The 16,121-nt window shown below is 46.2% G+C and overlaps 1 protein-coding gene across 6 annotated transcripts in view; it reads right to left on the bottom strand.

Annotated features, from left to right (window-relative positions):
• Positions 1 to 15,661, bottom strand: part of TPD52L2 (TPD52 like 2) — a 37,932-nt gene extending 22,271 nt beyond the window's left edge. For 3 of the 6 annotated variants that reach the window (XM_044296029.1, XM_044296030.1, XM_044296031.1), the window contains exons 1-3: positions 15,602 to 15,659; positions 4,060 to 4,223; positions 2,855 to 3,003 (exon numbers count right to left, since the gene is read on the bottom strand). In XM_044296029.1, the coding sequence (XP_044151964.1) occupies positions 2,855 to 3,003; positions 4,060 to 4,223; positions 15,602 to 15,620 (332 nt within the window). In that variant the 5' untranslated portion in view covers positions 15,621 to 15,659. Of the gene's footprint in view, positions 1 to 217; positions 278 to 2,854; positions 3,004 to 4,059; positions 4,224 to 15,601 lie in introns of all 6 variants that reach the window. The other 3 variants (XM_044296026.1, XM_044296028.1, XM_044296027.1) reach the window with 2 other exon arrangements.
• Positions 15,662 to 16,121: the final 460 nt, after the last annotated feature.

Genomic DNA, 16,121 nt, shown 5'->3' with positions numbered 1-16,121 from the left:
TCAAGTATGATATCTCAGTGTCATTGAGAGAATGCTTTTTATACATGACCTCAGTGTTTTCAAAATTGGCACTTTGCTCCCAAATCACACCACAATCGCACCCGACCGTGCCATCCTGTTCACCAAAACATAAATGACACTTCATTCTCACATTCCTCAAGCAAGTTTAGCGCCCCCTACAGTAAGCTGGGAGAACAGCAGCTACAAAATGACTCACGCATCAGACTGCGTCACTTTTTCGTTCCACTCTCCAAATTTCTCTGTTGTTTTTACGTAACTGTAATAGAATAAACCACCAGGTTCTTAGTGAGAAGGCTGTGTAGCATGCAGAAGTAGCCTGGCCCTGTGTGAGGGGTAACTTAAGGAGGGTCTGCCACCACTCCTAAAATGTGCGTTTTACCAAATAATGGTATTCCTCATGCAGCAACAATTCGGAAGCATCTTTTCATATAACTTTATATAATGTTTTTCCTTGGTTACTGCTTCTAGAAGTTTAATCAAAAGGGCTATTTGAGAAGCGCTGGAATCCTGTGCGGCCGCCACTTCCGGGATCACGTGCTGTACATTGGGCATGCGATACCAGCCTGGGGTTAGAACCTACAGCGCATGCGCAAGTCTGATTCTCTCGCAAGCGCTTTGGCAAGATAATTAAACTCAATCTTGCGCTGCAGGTTCTAATCCCAGGCTAGGATCAGGTGCCCAGTGTACGGCACGTGATCACAGAAGTGGCCACTGCCAGGATTATGGCGCATATCGGATAACCCCTTTAATGAATAGGTAACTGGGTGTCACCAATTTTGAGGGGGGGGGGGGGGGGTCACTGCACGGTCTGATACAGTCCAATCAGTGTTGCCAGTATGAGACTGTGCAGGAACACCCCTCCAACTGGTAACACTCAGTTGCAGGTTTATTAAAGGGGTTCTCCGGGAAAGATGATACTAAAAAAAAACATGTTCTTATAAATAAACTTTTAAATGTCTTTACTAATTTATAATGGCTCCTTTAGTCTAGGGAACAATCAGTGAAGGAGCTAAAATGGCGGCTCTTGGATTTATGATCATGAAGCTGTACATTATGTGCAGATGACAGCTGAGATAACTGCTCCGCTGTATCCCTGTGCTTCAGAAAGGAGTTTCCTCATCCCGTACCCGGAGACTGAAGGGTAGGAATGAGGACCAGACGCGCTGCTGTTGGAGAGGAGCGTCATTCGAAAACACCTCAGCCTGCAAGTACAGGATGAGGAAACTCCTTTCTGAAGCACAGGGATACAGCGGAGCAGTTATCTCAGCTGTCATCTGCACATAATGTACAGCTTCACAGCGCTGAGACCGGCAGGCTTTACATAGGGCTCTGCTTTCTCACACCAGCCGTCCTGCAGTGTCACGAAAAGGACGGATTTTATGATCATAAATCCAAGAGCCGCCATTTTAGCTACTTGACTGATTGTTCCCTAGACTAAAGGAGCCATTATAAATAATTAAAGACATTTAACAGTTTATTTATAAGAACATGCTTTTTCAGTATTTTCATTTTTATCTTTCCCGGAGAACCCCTTTAATAAACTTCTAATAGCAATAACAGAGGAACAGAACAACAGAGTTACAAAGTAACGTAGTTGGTTAGGCTGAGAAAACATCTGTCCATCCAGTTCAGCCTGTTATCCTACAAGATGATCAAGAAGAAGTTAGAAGAAAAGTTGCTCCAGTATTGTTAGGAGAGACGACAGGTCCATTCTTATAAGATGATGCAACAACACATGCCTCATTGATCACTGGGCAAGACTCAAAGCTTGTGACTTCATTTTTTTTTTGTTGTCTTAAAAAAAAAAAAACACGCAACAAAAGATGATTGCAATGGATCGTAAAGGCAAGTCCATGTATTTAAAGGGGTTGTCTAACTTCAACAAATAGCATTTATTAAGTAGAGAAAGGTATTGCAAGGCACTTATTATATTGTGATTGTCCATATCGCTTTCTTTGTTGGCTTCATTCACTTCTCCATCACATTATGCACGGCTCATATCCAGGGGTTACAACGACCCAGTAATCCAGCGGCGGTGGCCATGCTTGCACACTATAATAAAAGACACCTGCCTCTCTGGTGGCCAGGACCACGGGAGTGCGCATAAGCCGATGCTTTTGCCTATGGAGTGCAAGCACGGCCACCACTGCTGGACTACATGGTGGTCATAACCCCTAGATATGAGCACTGTATAAGGCGATGGAAAAAATAAATTAAGCCAGCAAAGGAGGCAATATGGACAATCACAATACATTAGTAAGTGCCTTGTGTTAACTTTCTTTAGCCTGATTAGGGAATAGTCACACGTTGAGGTCATGTTGCATTTTTTGCCTTGATTTTCTGAAATAAAGGTGAAAAAAGGTGACAGGAGAGCAACAGGTGACTACGTCATAAGGTAGAAAACATTCTTACAGCAGCTAAAGAGCTGGCTAGTCCTAGTGTAGAGGCCTATACCCCCCTTAACAGTCCTGCAGGAAGTAAACTTGTACAGTACATCCATCTTATTGGGCGGGATCCCTGCAGATTCAGGGATAACCTTATTATCCTAGGTCAGTTACACAGAAAGGCCACTCTGCAGCAGAATACAAATATCAGACACCTCTTTTAAAGTATAGTGCATGTAGGACTAGGATAGAGCAGGTCTACTGATCTAGGACCGAGACCTTTAATCCTGTTGATTAGCAGAAGTCCAGTCACTGGACCCCACTGATCAAGCACTGATGGCCCACCGTAAAAAGGTTTTAAGCCACAGAGAACCCCTTTAAGGCCTAATGCCAAGGGAATAATCCTTGCAAGTTCTAACAGTTCTCTGGAGGACACAGAGGAAACTTACGCATTAGACATTTGGACGTCATGCAGACTCTTCGACAAGTTGAGCTTCAGCTGGCTTAGAGTATCCTGCCCCAGTTTTCTCTTTAAGTCTCCTGCATGCTGCTCCTTGGCAGCTAGAACTTGGCGCAGGGTATGAATCTCCTCCTCCACCTACAGGCATCATTCACAGATATGTAACGAGTGAGATAAGCAATTCTTTATACATTCCATTTACTTACTAGCGTGACCCTCCAATAACATACTGACATATGATGCCCCCTTATGATGTCTGGGTGCAATTTGTAAAATAACCACCAGATGTCAGACTGTTCACATAGGCAGAGATTAGGAGAGGAGTTCTACTGTGCTACAGGGCGACAAACTTTCCTCTTTATAACTTTATCAATCAAAATAGTCTGTAACTGTCATATTGCCACCACTTTCACCTACATTTACCTTCCTTGGTTACCTGGACTTAAAGGGAACCTGTCACCGGGATTTTGTGTATAGAGCTGAGGACATGGGTTGCTAGATCGCCGCTAGCACATCCGCAATACCCAGTCCCCATAGCTCTGTGTGCTTTTATTGTGGAAAAAAAAGATTTAATCCTTATGCAAATTACCCTGAGATGTGTCCTGTCCCTGAGATGAGTCCAGCGTAAAGGAGCGCAGCACCGCTTCGCATCCTCAGACTCTCCTCCTTGCTTCCCGACGTCAGACAGCCAGAGCGCCGTAATCTCGCGATGCGCGAGCTAGTGCATGCGCAGTGTCCTCATAGTGTTCCTTTCCTGTGCTGGTATCAGCCTCAGGGAAGGAACAGTGCATGCGCTAGCTCGCGCATCGCGAGATTACGGCGCTCTGGCTGTCTGACATCGGGGTGCAAGGAGGAGATTCTGAGGATGCGGGGCGGTGCTGCGCTCCTTCACGCTGGACTCATCTCAGGGACAGGACACATCTCAGGGTAATTTGCATATGGATCAAATCGTTTTTTTCCCACAATAACAGCACACAGAGCTATGGGGACTGGGTATTGCGGATGTGCTAGCGGCCATCTAGCAACCCATGTCCTCAGCTCTATACATCAAATCCCGATGACAGGTTCCCTTTAAGTTATATGTCTGGTACAAGCTTAACAGATAGGCGCTGTGTGGTTGCCTGTGGAGTTATGCTGGGAATGCCACTTATGTTTTGGGGTGAAGCCAGCTTTCCCCTTACGTATGGGACATACCTTAACCAGCTCATTGCGTAGTTCTTCTGCTTCAGCTTCAGTCAACCCCTCTGGTGCCACTCCTCCTGCAGCATCAGCTGGTACTCGGGTTCCTGCTGGGCCCACCGGGACGTCCGTCATGGTGTCTGACAGCAAACCTTTGTTGGGAGAGTTAAGGTTGATGTCTGTCAGGGGAGGAGAAGGAGAGTCAGAGGGAAGGGAGCGAGCAAGCAAGCAAGCGGGCAGGGAAATATACAGAGCAAGAAGCATAGAGGTGGCTGCGGGAGGAGGCAAAGTGGTAGGGAACGCAGCCCCTCAAAAGCCTAATAAATGGAAGCAAAAGCCGTTCAGTTGGGCAAATGGAGAGCCCCCCCCATAGGTCCTTCCAATGCAGAAAGTGAATGGCTATTGTGGACAACCACTAAATAAGTTCCACCATCTATGGCTGGCTTTACAAAGCACAAAATTACTACAGCAATTTAGACAGTAGCAGGCGGAGGGGTAGGATACTTGAGTATTCCTCAGTCGGCACTCTGTTAGTAGCATGGTGCGGGCGTCTAGGGAAGGCGTTCCATATAACAATGAAGAAACAGACCAGCAATCACTGTAGTGGTTATGATGCTTCTTCGCTTATTGTCACATAAGGCTACTTTCACACTCGCGTTTTGTGCGGATCCGTCTTGTATCTGCACAGACGGATCCGCACCAATAATGCAAATGCTTTATAACGGATCCGTTTGCATTAGTCATTAAAAAAAAAGTCTAAGTCAAAACGGATCCGTCTTGACTTATAATGAAAGTCAATGGGGGACGAATCCGTTTTCAATTGCACCATATTGTCTCAGTGAAAAACGGATTCGTCCCCATTGACTTACATTGTAAATCTAGATGGATCCCTTTGGCTCTGCATTGTCAGACGGTCACCAAAACGCTGCGAGCTGCGTTTTAGTGACCGTCTAAAAAACACAACGGAGAACAAACGCAACCAAATCGATGCATTCAGAACAAATCCTTATTCGTTCAGAATGCATTGGGGCTGAACTGATCCGTTTTGGGCCGCTTGTGAGAGCCCTGAAATGGATCTCACAAGCGGATCCAGAAACGCCAGTGTGAAAGTAGCCTTAGATACATATATGCAACGCGTTTTGGCTCAGTCAGAGCCTTTTTCAAACACGTATTGAGCCGAAACACGTCACATATACAGTATGTATCTAGTGTGACGATAAGCGAAGAAGTGTAACTACTACACTGAGTGCTGGTCTGTTTCCTTCATTGCAAGGGTAGGATAGTCTGAGTTTTATCTCTACAGATATACTGTAGCCAAGCCTGAACACAAAAAAATAAATACAGATAATGTGTGAAATCTAATACATGCAAAAAGTACAGCTGTGCAATAAGGGGGCGGTAAATAAAAAGGCAACAAAATGCTAAACAAAGGCAAAGAAATTACAGATAAGGCTACATTCACACGACCATATGGGTTTTGCGGATTCACCAACAAAACAACAACAACAACAACAAAAAAAAAACAGACGACTTCCACATGGCTTCCGTTATTTTTTTTTTGCAGATCCATTGTAACAATGCCTAGAACATGTTCTATTTATATTTTTTTGCTATGGAACAGACCTACAATTTGCATAAAAAAACGGACCTGGAAACAAAATACGTTCGTGTGAATGTAGCCTAAAGCTAAGACCTGACCAAACGGGAGAGGGTTGAGCAGGCACGGAAATACAAGAAGAGGAAGAAAAACCGTGTGTGCGTGGTCTCAGTGACGCCGATTCATTACATACATTAAAATTCACGGGAAATTCATGCAGTAGGGAAATAAGTCATATAGCAGAGAAACTAGAAAAAACCCAGGGAGTCACCCCAGCCCTCTGAGAAGAGCGAATTAGAAATGTTTGCCACTTGTCTCTATCTGTGCCCACTTCTAGAACACCCATGTTTTTCCCCAAAAAAAACCAGGCAATGAACTTGGAAGAGGCCTCTCACACACAAACAGGAAACTGCTCTCTCCCCGCAGCAGACTGTTCCTGCCTTATTTTACAATGCAGCGCCTGATTCGATCACCATCATTAGAACTATCTGCGCAGAGCCAGACGTACTCCGAGCAGCTACGGAAATTAGATCTCCCTGAATGACACATCCTACATAAACACGCAGGGGCCAGATAAGAGCGTCCTGCAGATGAGCTGACACAGAACAAAGGCAATCACAGGAACATCAGAGGAAGCCGAGCTCCGGACACTGGGCCAGCTTAAAGGATATGCAAGGAATGGCACTTTCTCATTAACAACCTTATTGCACGCTACACAAGGGTGGGCCGCAACACATGCACAGGGCAAAGCCAAGGGCAGGTAGAGCGGCACACCGAATCACTATCGCTATATGGTACCTTCTTATGACACCATTTTGTCCATTGAGGAACCTCCAGGGCACAAATGCCACAACTTCTGCAAAACTAGCAATGATTAAAAATGCTGTATGCCACTATATAAAAACGTAAGCGTACAAAAGATACATGGCCCTTAGATTTCTATAAGTGCTGTGTACATGAGCCCTTAAAGGGGTTGTGCGAGTACTAAAACTACGTTTACAACCGATGGCTAATACTATCACACTAGTGATACGTGACCCCCTCTGTGTGACTGACACCCTGGAGTTTTGTCCGAGGAAACAACATGGAAGTGATACCAGAAGGGGAAACAGAAGAGGACATGCTCTGACACACACAAGCAGCTGGTGCTAAACCTAGACATCATATGGGTTTTGTGTGGTTGTCCATGCTATATTATATAGAGACACCAGTTTGGAGACTTTCTGCTTGTCCCCCCATCTCCATCACTGCAGGTAACTTCACCCCCCCCCCCCCCCTTGAACATCACATGTATCTCATACATACAGGAGGTATAAGGCAGTTTACACTTGGAAAAGCAGATAAAAAGAATCCCTCAGAAGCTGAAGTCCTCAGGATCTGCAATCAGATCTATAAATGAGCTGGAGAACTAGATGGCAGCGCACTTTTTCTGCCAAATAGCATCTGTCACTGCCTCGCACCCTCCAAAATGGTAGAGGAGAGGGACCGGACCCCGGCTCCTGATGGACTACATGTTACTCATCCAGGAGAAATTGCTGTGGACGGCACAGAACAGCGGATGTCATTTACTGATGAGATACAAAAACGCCTCCTCTCTAATGGATTCAACTCCCACTAATGTCTGTCAGCTAAAGAATGGCGCCAAATGTACCCAAAAATAGAGAGTTATCCAACTGGTCGTTTTCAAGTGTCAGTGTGTGACAGGGAGAGGATGGTGCAGAGGCATCAGACGTCCATTTAACGGTGTTCACTAGATAGATTGGGGAGGGGTCTGTTCCTGATGACCTGAGTCCATTACCCCCCCCCCCCCCCCCAGATGTTGACTTATCATCTGGATAATCTCTTTATTTAGTTGTATTTTGCACAGCCTTTGCCTCGCTCTTTACCCCAAAGTGTTAGGGGACATTCACTGACTATCTGCAAAACACGAATACAGGCCATGTGCACGCAGTGGATGTATTGACTTCAATGGGTGTATAGGCTGTGTGCTTCCGTATCCGTGGGGCTGCTTCGCAAAAGACAGGACATGTTTTATACTTCACCACAATATTCAGACCACGGAACCATTGAAGCCAATGGGTCCACACCATGGTATGCACACAGCCGATATCTGTGTTTTGATCCAAACATGGTTGGGTGAATGCCCCCTTAAAGGGGTTTTTACCAGGACTTTAGGTGCATGCGTATGAGGGTGTTGGGAAGAATAGACTCAACAAGCGTTTCTCAGCAGGTATCTGAGGTGTATAGCCACCTTTTGATGTTGGTGGTCTGTTCTTAGAACAATCCATGAATATCAGGTCAGTGGGGGCCCAGCTCCCAGCATCCCCCACTGATCAACTGAATGAAGTGGATTAAGCTGCAAAACTAGGCACAGCCTCTAGAAAATGGACGGTTCTGTGCCTGGTGGGCAACCATCTAATCAATAGGGGGCCAGAAGTCAGACAACACCAATCTGATATGAATGGCCTTTATTAAGTCTCGGAAAACCAAGATCAAGACACATATAGTACTGAGCAGCATTCACAGCCCCTAACTGTACGGCTCTGCAGTGGAGATGTGCCTTTTTATGGGGCCAGATGTTGCGCTTGCTGCATACACTTGGTCAGTGAGCTCACAAGAGCACTTTAATCCACCACGTTACTAAATCCCTATTTGTGGCCCATCTGCAATCATTAAATCTATAATGACAGCAACCGAAAGTAGTGATCACCAGCTCATCTGTGTAAGGAGGGGGGGAGGGTTACACTTTCATTCCGATTACGGCAGGATCTCTATGATGCTGTGAGTTTGTGTCTGTTAGGGCTCATGCACACGACCGTATGCCCTCCGAGATATACGGTCCGTGAGCGGGCCATATGTCCCAGAGCGGCACGGGAGCGCACAGCATTATGATACGAGTGCGGGACAATAGTCCTGCGGGCGGCCTGATGAGCACAGCATCATAGTAACCTATGATGCTGTGCTCTGCCATGCGACGATGTATGACGCTCTGCGACATATGGCCCGCATGTCGCAGAGGGCATACGGTCGTGTGCATGAGCCCTTAAAGGGATTGTCCAGTTATTATATTGATGACCTATCCTCCTGGCACCCCCTGCCGATCATCTGTTTGACAAGCACGAATGCCGCGTTCTCCGTTACCTGCTTGACAGGTGAAACTGTGTAATTGTAGCTGCTCCGTTCCATTCAAGTGAATTATTCTGCTCCACTGTAGACAGCGAGCAGGTAAAAAGTGAAGACAAGGCTGTGCTCGCAGGAGTCTGACCCCCCCCCCCCCCCCCCGCCAATCTGATACTGATGATCTATCCCAAGGATATGATATGAGAAGGATATGATGTGAAAAAAAAACAGATATGATATGAGAAAACCGGACAAGTCCCTTAAACTCACGGCCGAGCTGAGACACGTTTTTTTTCCCGGCCAATATGTCGAACCAGTCACAAAACAGAAATCACTCTGTGTGCATTCCTTGTCGGTATGTCTGTTCCGCAAAAAATAGAACATGTCCTATTATTGTCCGCATTGTGGACAAGGATAGGACTGTTCTATCAGGGGCTTGAGCGTTCCATAAAAGGCGGAAAGTAAACGGCAGATATCTGTGTTTTGCGGCTCCACAATTTGCGTACCACAAAACATCCAACGGTCATGTGCACGAGCCCCAAGGGCTCGTTCATACAAATGCAAGGTCTCCGCAAACTCCGTGCTGCGGGCTCACTGACTTGAACGTCTCCGCAAACCGCAAGATAGGACATGTGGGTGCTCACAACACCCCTAGACCAATGATTGTTAAAGGTGTTGTCTCATCTCAGGCTTTGACGGCATTTCATTAGATAGGAGCGGGTCTCAGAGGGGGCAGCCGCACCTATCTCCAGAACGGGAACCACGAAGTGAAGGAGAGCACACCTCACATGCATGACGTGCCCTACATGTCTATGGGAGCTTCCAAAATAGATTAGTGAGCGCGCCCGGCTGTTTTCAGACATCCCATGGCAGTGAATGGACAGTGCAAGCGCATTCTCTGCTCCGTACATATATTCTCAACTCCCATAGGGGTGAACGGAGGGAGTTGAGATAGGTGCGGCTCCCAGTGGCGATATGCCATCTATGTCCCAGATGGACCAACCCATTTAAAAGCGACCCTCTGGTTCAAGAAATTTTAATTCACATTAACTGGGGAACGATCAGAACACTTACCTAGTCACCTTCTATTCATCTGCCGATCCAACATTTCCCTGGATCCGCTTCTGCCATCCAAGATGGCCGCATTGCTTCTCTGACTACCTGGAGCGTACTGTGTTCAAGACACTTCTTGCTGCCCTCGGATTGGCCAGCACTGCCCAATCCAAGAGCTGGACAAACAGGAAGTGTCACGGACAACCGATTCTTAGCAAGCACCGGGTAGTCTGAGAAGCGATGCGCCCATCTAGGATGGCAGAAGAGGAGAACCAGAATTAGTGGATCTGCAGCTGGAAAGATTATTTAAAAAAAAAAAAAAAAAAAAAAAAAAAAAAAAAAACACACACAGGTCACCAGGTAAGGCTGTATTCACATCACCTTTTCACTTTCCGTTCTTCTGATCTGTCTGAAGAACAGAAAAAATAAATAAAAATACCCGGTTCTTGGGCATCCGTTTTGCAAGTTTTCGATCTGTTTTAGTTATTTCTGTCAAGACAACCACTTTTAACCTGATGGGTCTCTTTAAAGAGGACGTGTAACCTCTCCTGACATGTCCCCTTTAGTAACTACAGTGATCCCTCAGGATACAATGTCTCAGACTCGGATCCATCCAATCAGCGTCACTTCTCTGGTAAAATAGCTGGATTAGGTGCTAGTTAGGAGCTATCCCTGACTGTTATATGTAAGGACTTGCTTGTCTTAGTTAGGCTACTTTCACACTAGCGTTCGTCGGTCCGCTCGTGAGCTCCGTTTGAAGGGGCTCACGAGCGGACCCGAACGCTTCCGTCCAGACTTACAATGTAAGTCAATGGGGACGGATCCGTTTGAAGATGCCACAATATGGCTCAATCTTCAAGCGGATCCGTCCCCCATTGACTTTACATTGAAAGTCTGGACGGATCCGTACGAGGCTATTTTCACACTTAGCTTTTATATGCCAAAATAATGCAGACGGATCCGCTCTGAACGGAGCCTCCGTCTGCATTATTATGATCGGATCCGATCGAACGCTAGTGTGAAAGTAGCCTTATCTGCTTAGTTTTCTGAAATCTTCACTTTCTCTTATTAGATGACATTTTGGGGCTTTGGAACCGATTACTCCACTTACAATGGTTTCCACATACAATGGTCGCCCTGGAACCAATTAACATTGTAACCCGAGGGACCACTGTACTTGCATTGAGCATGCAATAGCAATTCTGGAGCATCTTTTCATATAACTATGTTATGATATTCCTCTATAATTCCTACTAGAAGTTTATAAATAAATGTACAGTTAGGAGCGGGTCCTTGCAGAGCCTGACTGGCAGCACTGATTAAACACAGTCAAACTATGCAGGGACACAAGCCCAACTGGTAACACCCAAAGGTACATTTATTCCTAAAATCCTAATAGGAATAACAGAGGAATGACACAACAGGGTCATAAGAATAGATGCAGAATTAGGGGTGGGCGATATAGACGATATGCAATATAAACTATATAAATTTGGCCAACAATAGAGATTTTGTTTATATCGCGGTAGAACATGGCATGCGCCGCTCTCGGCACGCACCATGTTCTCCTGAGCCGGCACAGTGCACAGGGCAGCAGGGAGAGTGTGAGGTCCTATTCACCCTGATAGAGCTCTATCAGGGTGAATAGGACAAGGGTTCTAGCCCCTAAGGAGGCTAATAGTTATTAAATAAAAAGTATTAAAAAAAAGTTTACCCCCCCCCCCCCAAAATATATTGCGATATATATCGCATATGCTTAAAATTATATCGCAATATAGATTTTAGGCCATATCGCCCACCCCTATGCAGAATTAGATTATTTCCTGTAACGGGCATGTCTGGAGTGGTGGCAGGGTCCCTTTAAAAAGGTTGTTTGGTTTGCAAAACCCACTTCAAATACTTTATGAGGGGATTCGAAGTTATGAAATGGGGTCTCCCCAGTTCAGGATCAGCCCGGGGTATTAAAAACACTGCCTCATAGCATGCAAATGGTAAAAAAAAAAAAAAAAGACCATTTATATGCTATGAGGCAGTGTTTTTAATACCCCTGGCTGCTCCTGAACTGTGGAGACCCCATTTAATAACTTAGGAGATTATATATATATATATATATATATATATATATATATATATATATATATATATATATATATATATATATATATATATATATATATATATATAATCTCTAATCTCTAATAACGGCGCCCGAATGCCCCCTGCACTCTACTTCTTGCCCCTGTTCTCGACATGGCAAGAGATGAAGTGGATCATCCTAGCCATTCCCCGTGTTGAGAACAGAAACAGGAATTCAAGGGGGGATCGGGGCACCGTCAGGGGGATCGGCCATCTGCAGTCCAGCTCACAGCTTCCTGAGGTGATACTATGTACATACTGCTCGGTGATAACATGGCCGTACAGACAGGAGAACCACACCCGACCTAGTGCAGCAACGCCCTCCTAATGCCACTATCAGACTGCGGTGATCAACCTCCCAGACAGACTAACATGTCAGTAGAGAACTTCCACTGGTCACAAAATTTAGGGGCTCATTTATCAACCTGAATGCTATGGGCAACTAAGGCTACTTTCACACTTGCGGCAGAGGAATCCGGCAAAACGTATGCCAACTGAATGCATTTTAAGACTGATCAGGACGTCTTACAAATACATTGCAAGAACGGATCCGTCTGTCCGTTTGTCATATGGACAAACTGATCCATTACGATTTTTTTTTTCACATTTTTACCGGTCTGGCAAGTCTTCTGGGTTTTTTTGGGCCGGAGATAAAACTGTAGCATGCTGCGGTATTATCTCTGTCCTGAACAGTCAAAAAGACTGAAGACATCCTGACTAGTGTTGAGCGAACTTTTGTTTTAAGTTCAGCGTCTAAAGTTCGCATTCGGGTTATCAAAAAATCGCGTTAAGAATTCTGCTACCACGGACCATAACCCAAACCCGAACTTTAGACGCTGAACTTAAAACGAAAGTTTGCTCAACACTAATCCTGAACGGATTGCTCTCCATTCAGAATGCATGGGGATAAAACTGATCAGTTCTTTTCCGGATTTGAGCCCCTAGGACGGAACTCAGTGCCGGAAAAGAAAATCGTAGTGTGAAAGTACCCTTAGGCTACATTCACACTTACGGCAGATCCGCCGATTTGGATGTGACTTAAAGCATTTGTGAGACGGATCCGGATGCTTCTCACAAATGCATTGCAAGAACGGATCCGTCTCTCCACTTGTCATGCCGAAAGACGGATCAGTCTTGTATATATATTTTTTTCACATTTTTACTGGTCTGCACATCCGCAGGCCGGAAGGACGGATCCGACATTCCAGTATTTTGAATGCCGGATCCTAATTTTTCTTTTCCGGTATTGAGCCCCTGCGACGGAACTCTATGCCGGAAAAGAAAACCGCTAGTTTGAAAGTACCCTAAGCCAGTTATAATTTACACCAGTTTAAAAAATGACCCAATTCGATTTTAAAGGATCCTGCGAGAATTTAAAGGGGCAGTCCACTTTAAACAAATCATATTTCTTGAAAGGGTTCGCGTACCCAGTTTTACTGCTGGGGCCCCTAACAATGAGCTGAAATCCAGCAGCTAGTGCTCAATATCCCTGCAGCACCCGCACAGAGGAAATGTAACACAAAACTTAAAGGAGTTGTCCCCCAAAATACATTCAACAGTTTTCAAACCAGCACCTGGATCTGAATACTTTTGTGATTGCATGTAATTAAACATTTAGCATAGCCACTGAGTTATTCAATATAATGAAACGGTATAGCGCCACCTGCTGTTTGTTCTTTTTCTTATTTATTTGTCCTGCTCACAGAGAAGACCGCACATGCTCAGTTTCATCCTTCAACTGCCCCCTGAGCTGTGATAGGGAGCGCAAGGGCACGCCCCCTGAGCTGTGATAGGGAGCGCAAGGGCACGCCCCCTGAGCTGTGATAGGGAGCGCAAGGGCACGCCCCCTGAGCTGTGATAGGGAGCGCAAGGGCACGCCTCCTGAGCTGCAGCAGAAAAGACACTCCCCTTGAGCTGTCAGCCTGATATAAATCTAGCAGAGCAATGAATGGGGAGATCTCTGGATCCATGTGAGGTACAGGGCTGGTTCTAGCTTTGTCAGGCTCCATTCAGACGTCCGTAGCGTGTTTTGCGGATATGCCTATTCTTGTCTTATGTACTATATGATGTCTGATTTTTTACATTACTCATGGGATAACCCCTTTAATGGGCTGTCCAGGTCACTTCCACGTGTGCCAACCTGTGTACCGCCTACAAGATAGGGACACGTGTGGCCTACTCGCATCATGGTATAGGACACGCCACAGATCTGACAGGGGGCGGCAGCGGACTATACCAGTTCCATCTTATGTTAGACACGGGGCTTCACGGCGACATGTCCTCCTGCACGGCAAGAACCCAGACTGTATATCCAGGCCTCCTGACTGCAGAACTATACAAGCAGATGCACAGCCGCTCCATTTGAGTCACGGTGACCGCTCCGCCTGATATATGGCGACACACAACGACCAATCAGTGTGAGACGTGGCGACGCATAATGATGTGCTATAAGATGCAAGTTCATCATTAGGCTACTTTCCCACTGGCGTTCTGCCTGCACACAATGTAAGTCAATGGCGAATGATCCATTTTCTATGACACAATAGAAAACGGATCAGTTCTGACACACAAAGTAAGTCAATGAGGACGGATCCGTTTTCACTGGCACAATAGAAAACAAATCCGTCCTCCATTGACTTTCAATTGTTTTCATGACGGATCCGTCTTGGCTATGTTAAAGATAATACAAACAGATCCGTTCTGAATGGATGCATGCGGTTGTATTATCTGAACGGATCCGTCTGTGCAGATCCATGACGGACCCGAACCAAACGCGAGTGTGAAAGTAGCCTTAAGAATATTATTTATTAAAAACATATCCAGGACGGACGCACCTGTCCATATTACAGCCTGTGTTCTAAAATAAGCTAACACTGCTTTTGACAGCAAATCATCTCTGAGCATTTGTCATAAAGAACCCCCTCCCCCACTGATTTTAATGGGATATCCTCCCAATCTGCCCCGTTGCTCCCCCCCCCTACATTTTACTTTCCTGCAGGACAAGGACATTGAATAGTAGCTGAACCAGTCCAGACTCACCAGACGTGTCGGGCAGGTAAACCTGAGGCCTCCATACTGACAGGCTCCTGCATCCATATTGTCACCACCCAATACAGTAGGACAGGACAAAGTGTAACCCCTGACTCTTCTTTACACCTAATGTCACATGACATATTGACAGCCCCCCCCCCCCCCAATGTGATCAGACACACTGTGCCCCATCCAATGTCACATGACACTGACAGCCCCCCCCAATGTGATCAGACACACTGTGCCCCATCCAATGTCACATGACACTGACAGCCCCCCCATCCAATGTGATCAGACACACTGTGCCCCATCCAATGTCACATGTCACTGACAGCCTCCCCCCCCCCCCATCGAACGTCGCACATCCCCATTAACCCCCCCAGCACCGACACACACAATAAAGGGCGATCGGCATTGTACACTGTACAACCGCCTAGTGTCCCCCGCCTCACTGACACCTCCTCTTACAATATGACTGCCAGCATCCCCGTTCCCCGCCATGGGTGACGCCGCTTCGCCCCGGACAAGGATAAAACTTAATTTCCGCCCTCCTCTGAGTTTAGAACACAGTCAGTCCGTCATTCTCCCACAAACCACCCCCCACACCCGCTCTCTCCTCACCCTGCCCGCCAGGTTCCATTGCTTCGTTGACCGGAAGTCGTTTCCAAATCCGGGCGGGGCTACGCGACGTAAGATTAACAGCTGAGCAAGGGTCGCACATGTATGACGTCACAGCAGAGCGATGTCGCCCAGCTGAAGGAGAAGAGGACATTGTTTTGGTTGTATCGATGGCAGGTATACAAGCCAGCAAAATGCTAGTGTTCTAGAAAGCAAGACCTCCCAAGTGTCCCTCTTTTGGAGGGACAGTCCCTATTTTTGACCCAAGTCCCTCTTTGCTCCTGAAATGTCCCTCTTTTTGACCTGAGGGATAGATTTTCATTATTACATTCACAATATTGATCCAGAAAGTGGTTTGCCTGGTTCCTCTCTATATATTAGAGCCCAACTGGTAGGGTTGCCACCAATACGCGAATGACCCGGACAGTCCAGGTTGTAATCCTGTGCCCGGGCACAGCGATCAGCTAGGAGTGATGCCATGCTAGCCCAGGGCGGCGCTGACTTCTGACATGTCCACCCTCCC

The sequence above is a fragment of the Bufo gargarizans genome, chromosome 6 (assembly GCF_014858855.1).
Source record: "Bufo gargarizans isolate SCDJY-AF-19 chromosome 6, ASM1485885v1, whole genome shotgun sequence".
Classification (NCBI taxonomy): domain Eukaryota; kingdom Metazoa; phylum Chordata; class Amphibia; order Anura; family Bufonidae; genus Bufo; species Bufo gargarizans.
The sequence above is the reverse complement of the archived record's forward strand: the minus strand, read 5'-3'. Positions and strand labels throughout refer to the sequence as shown.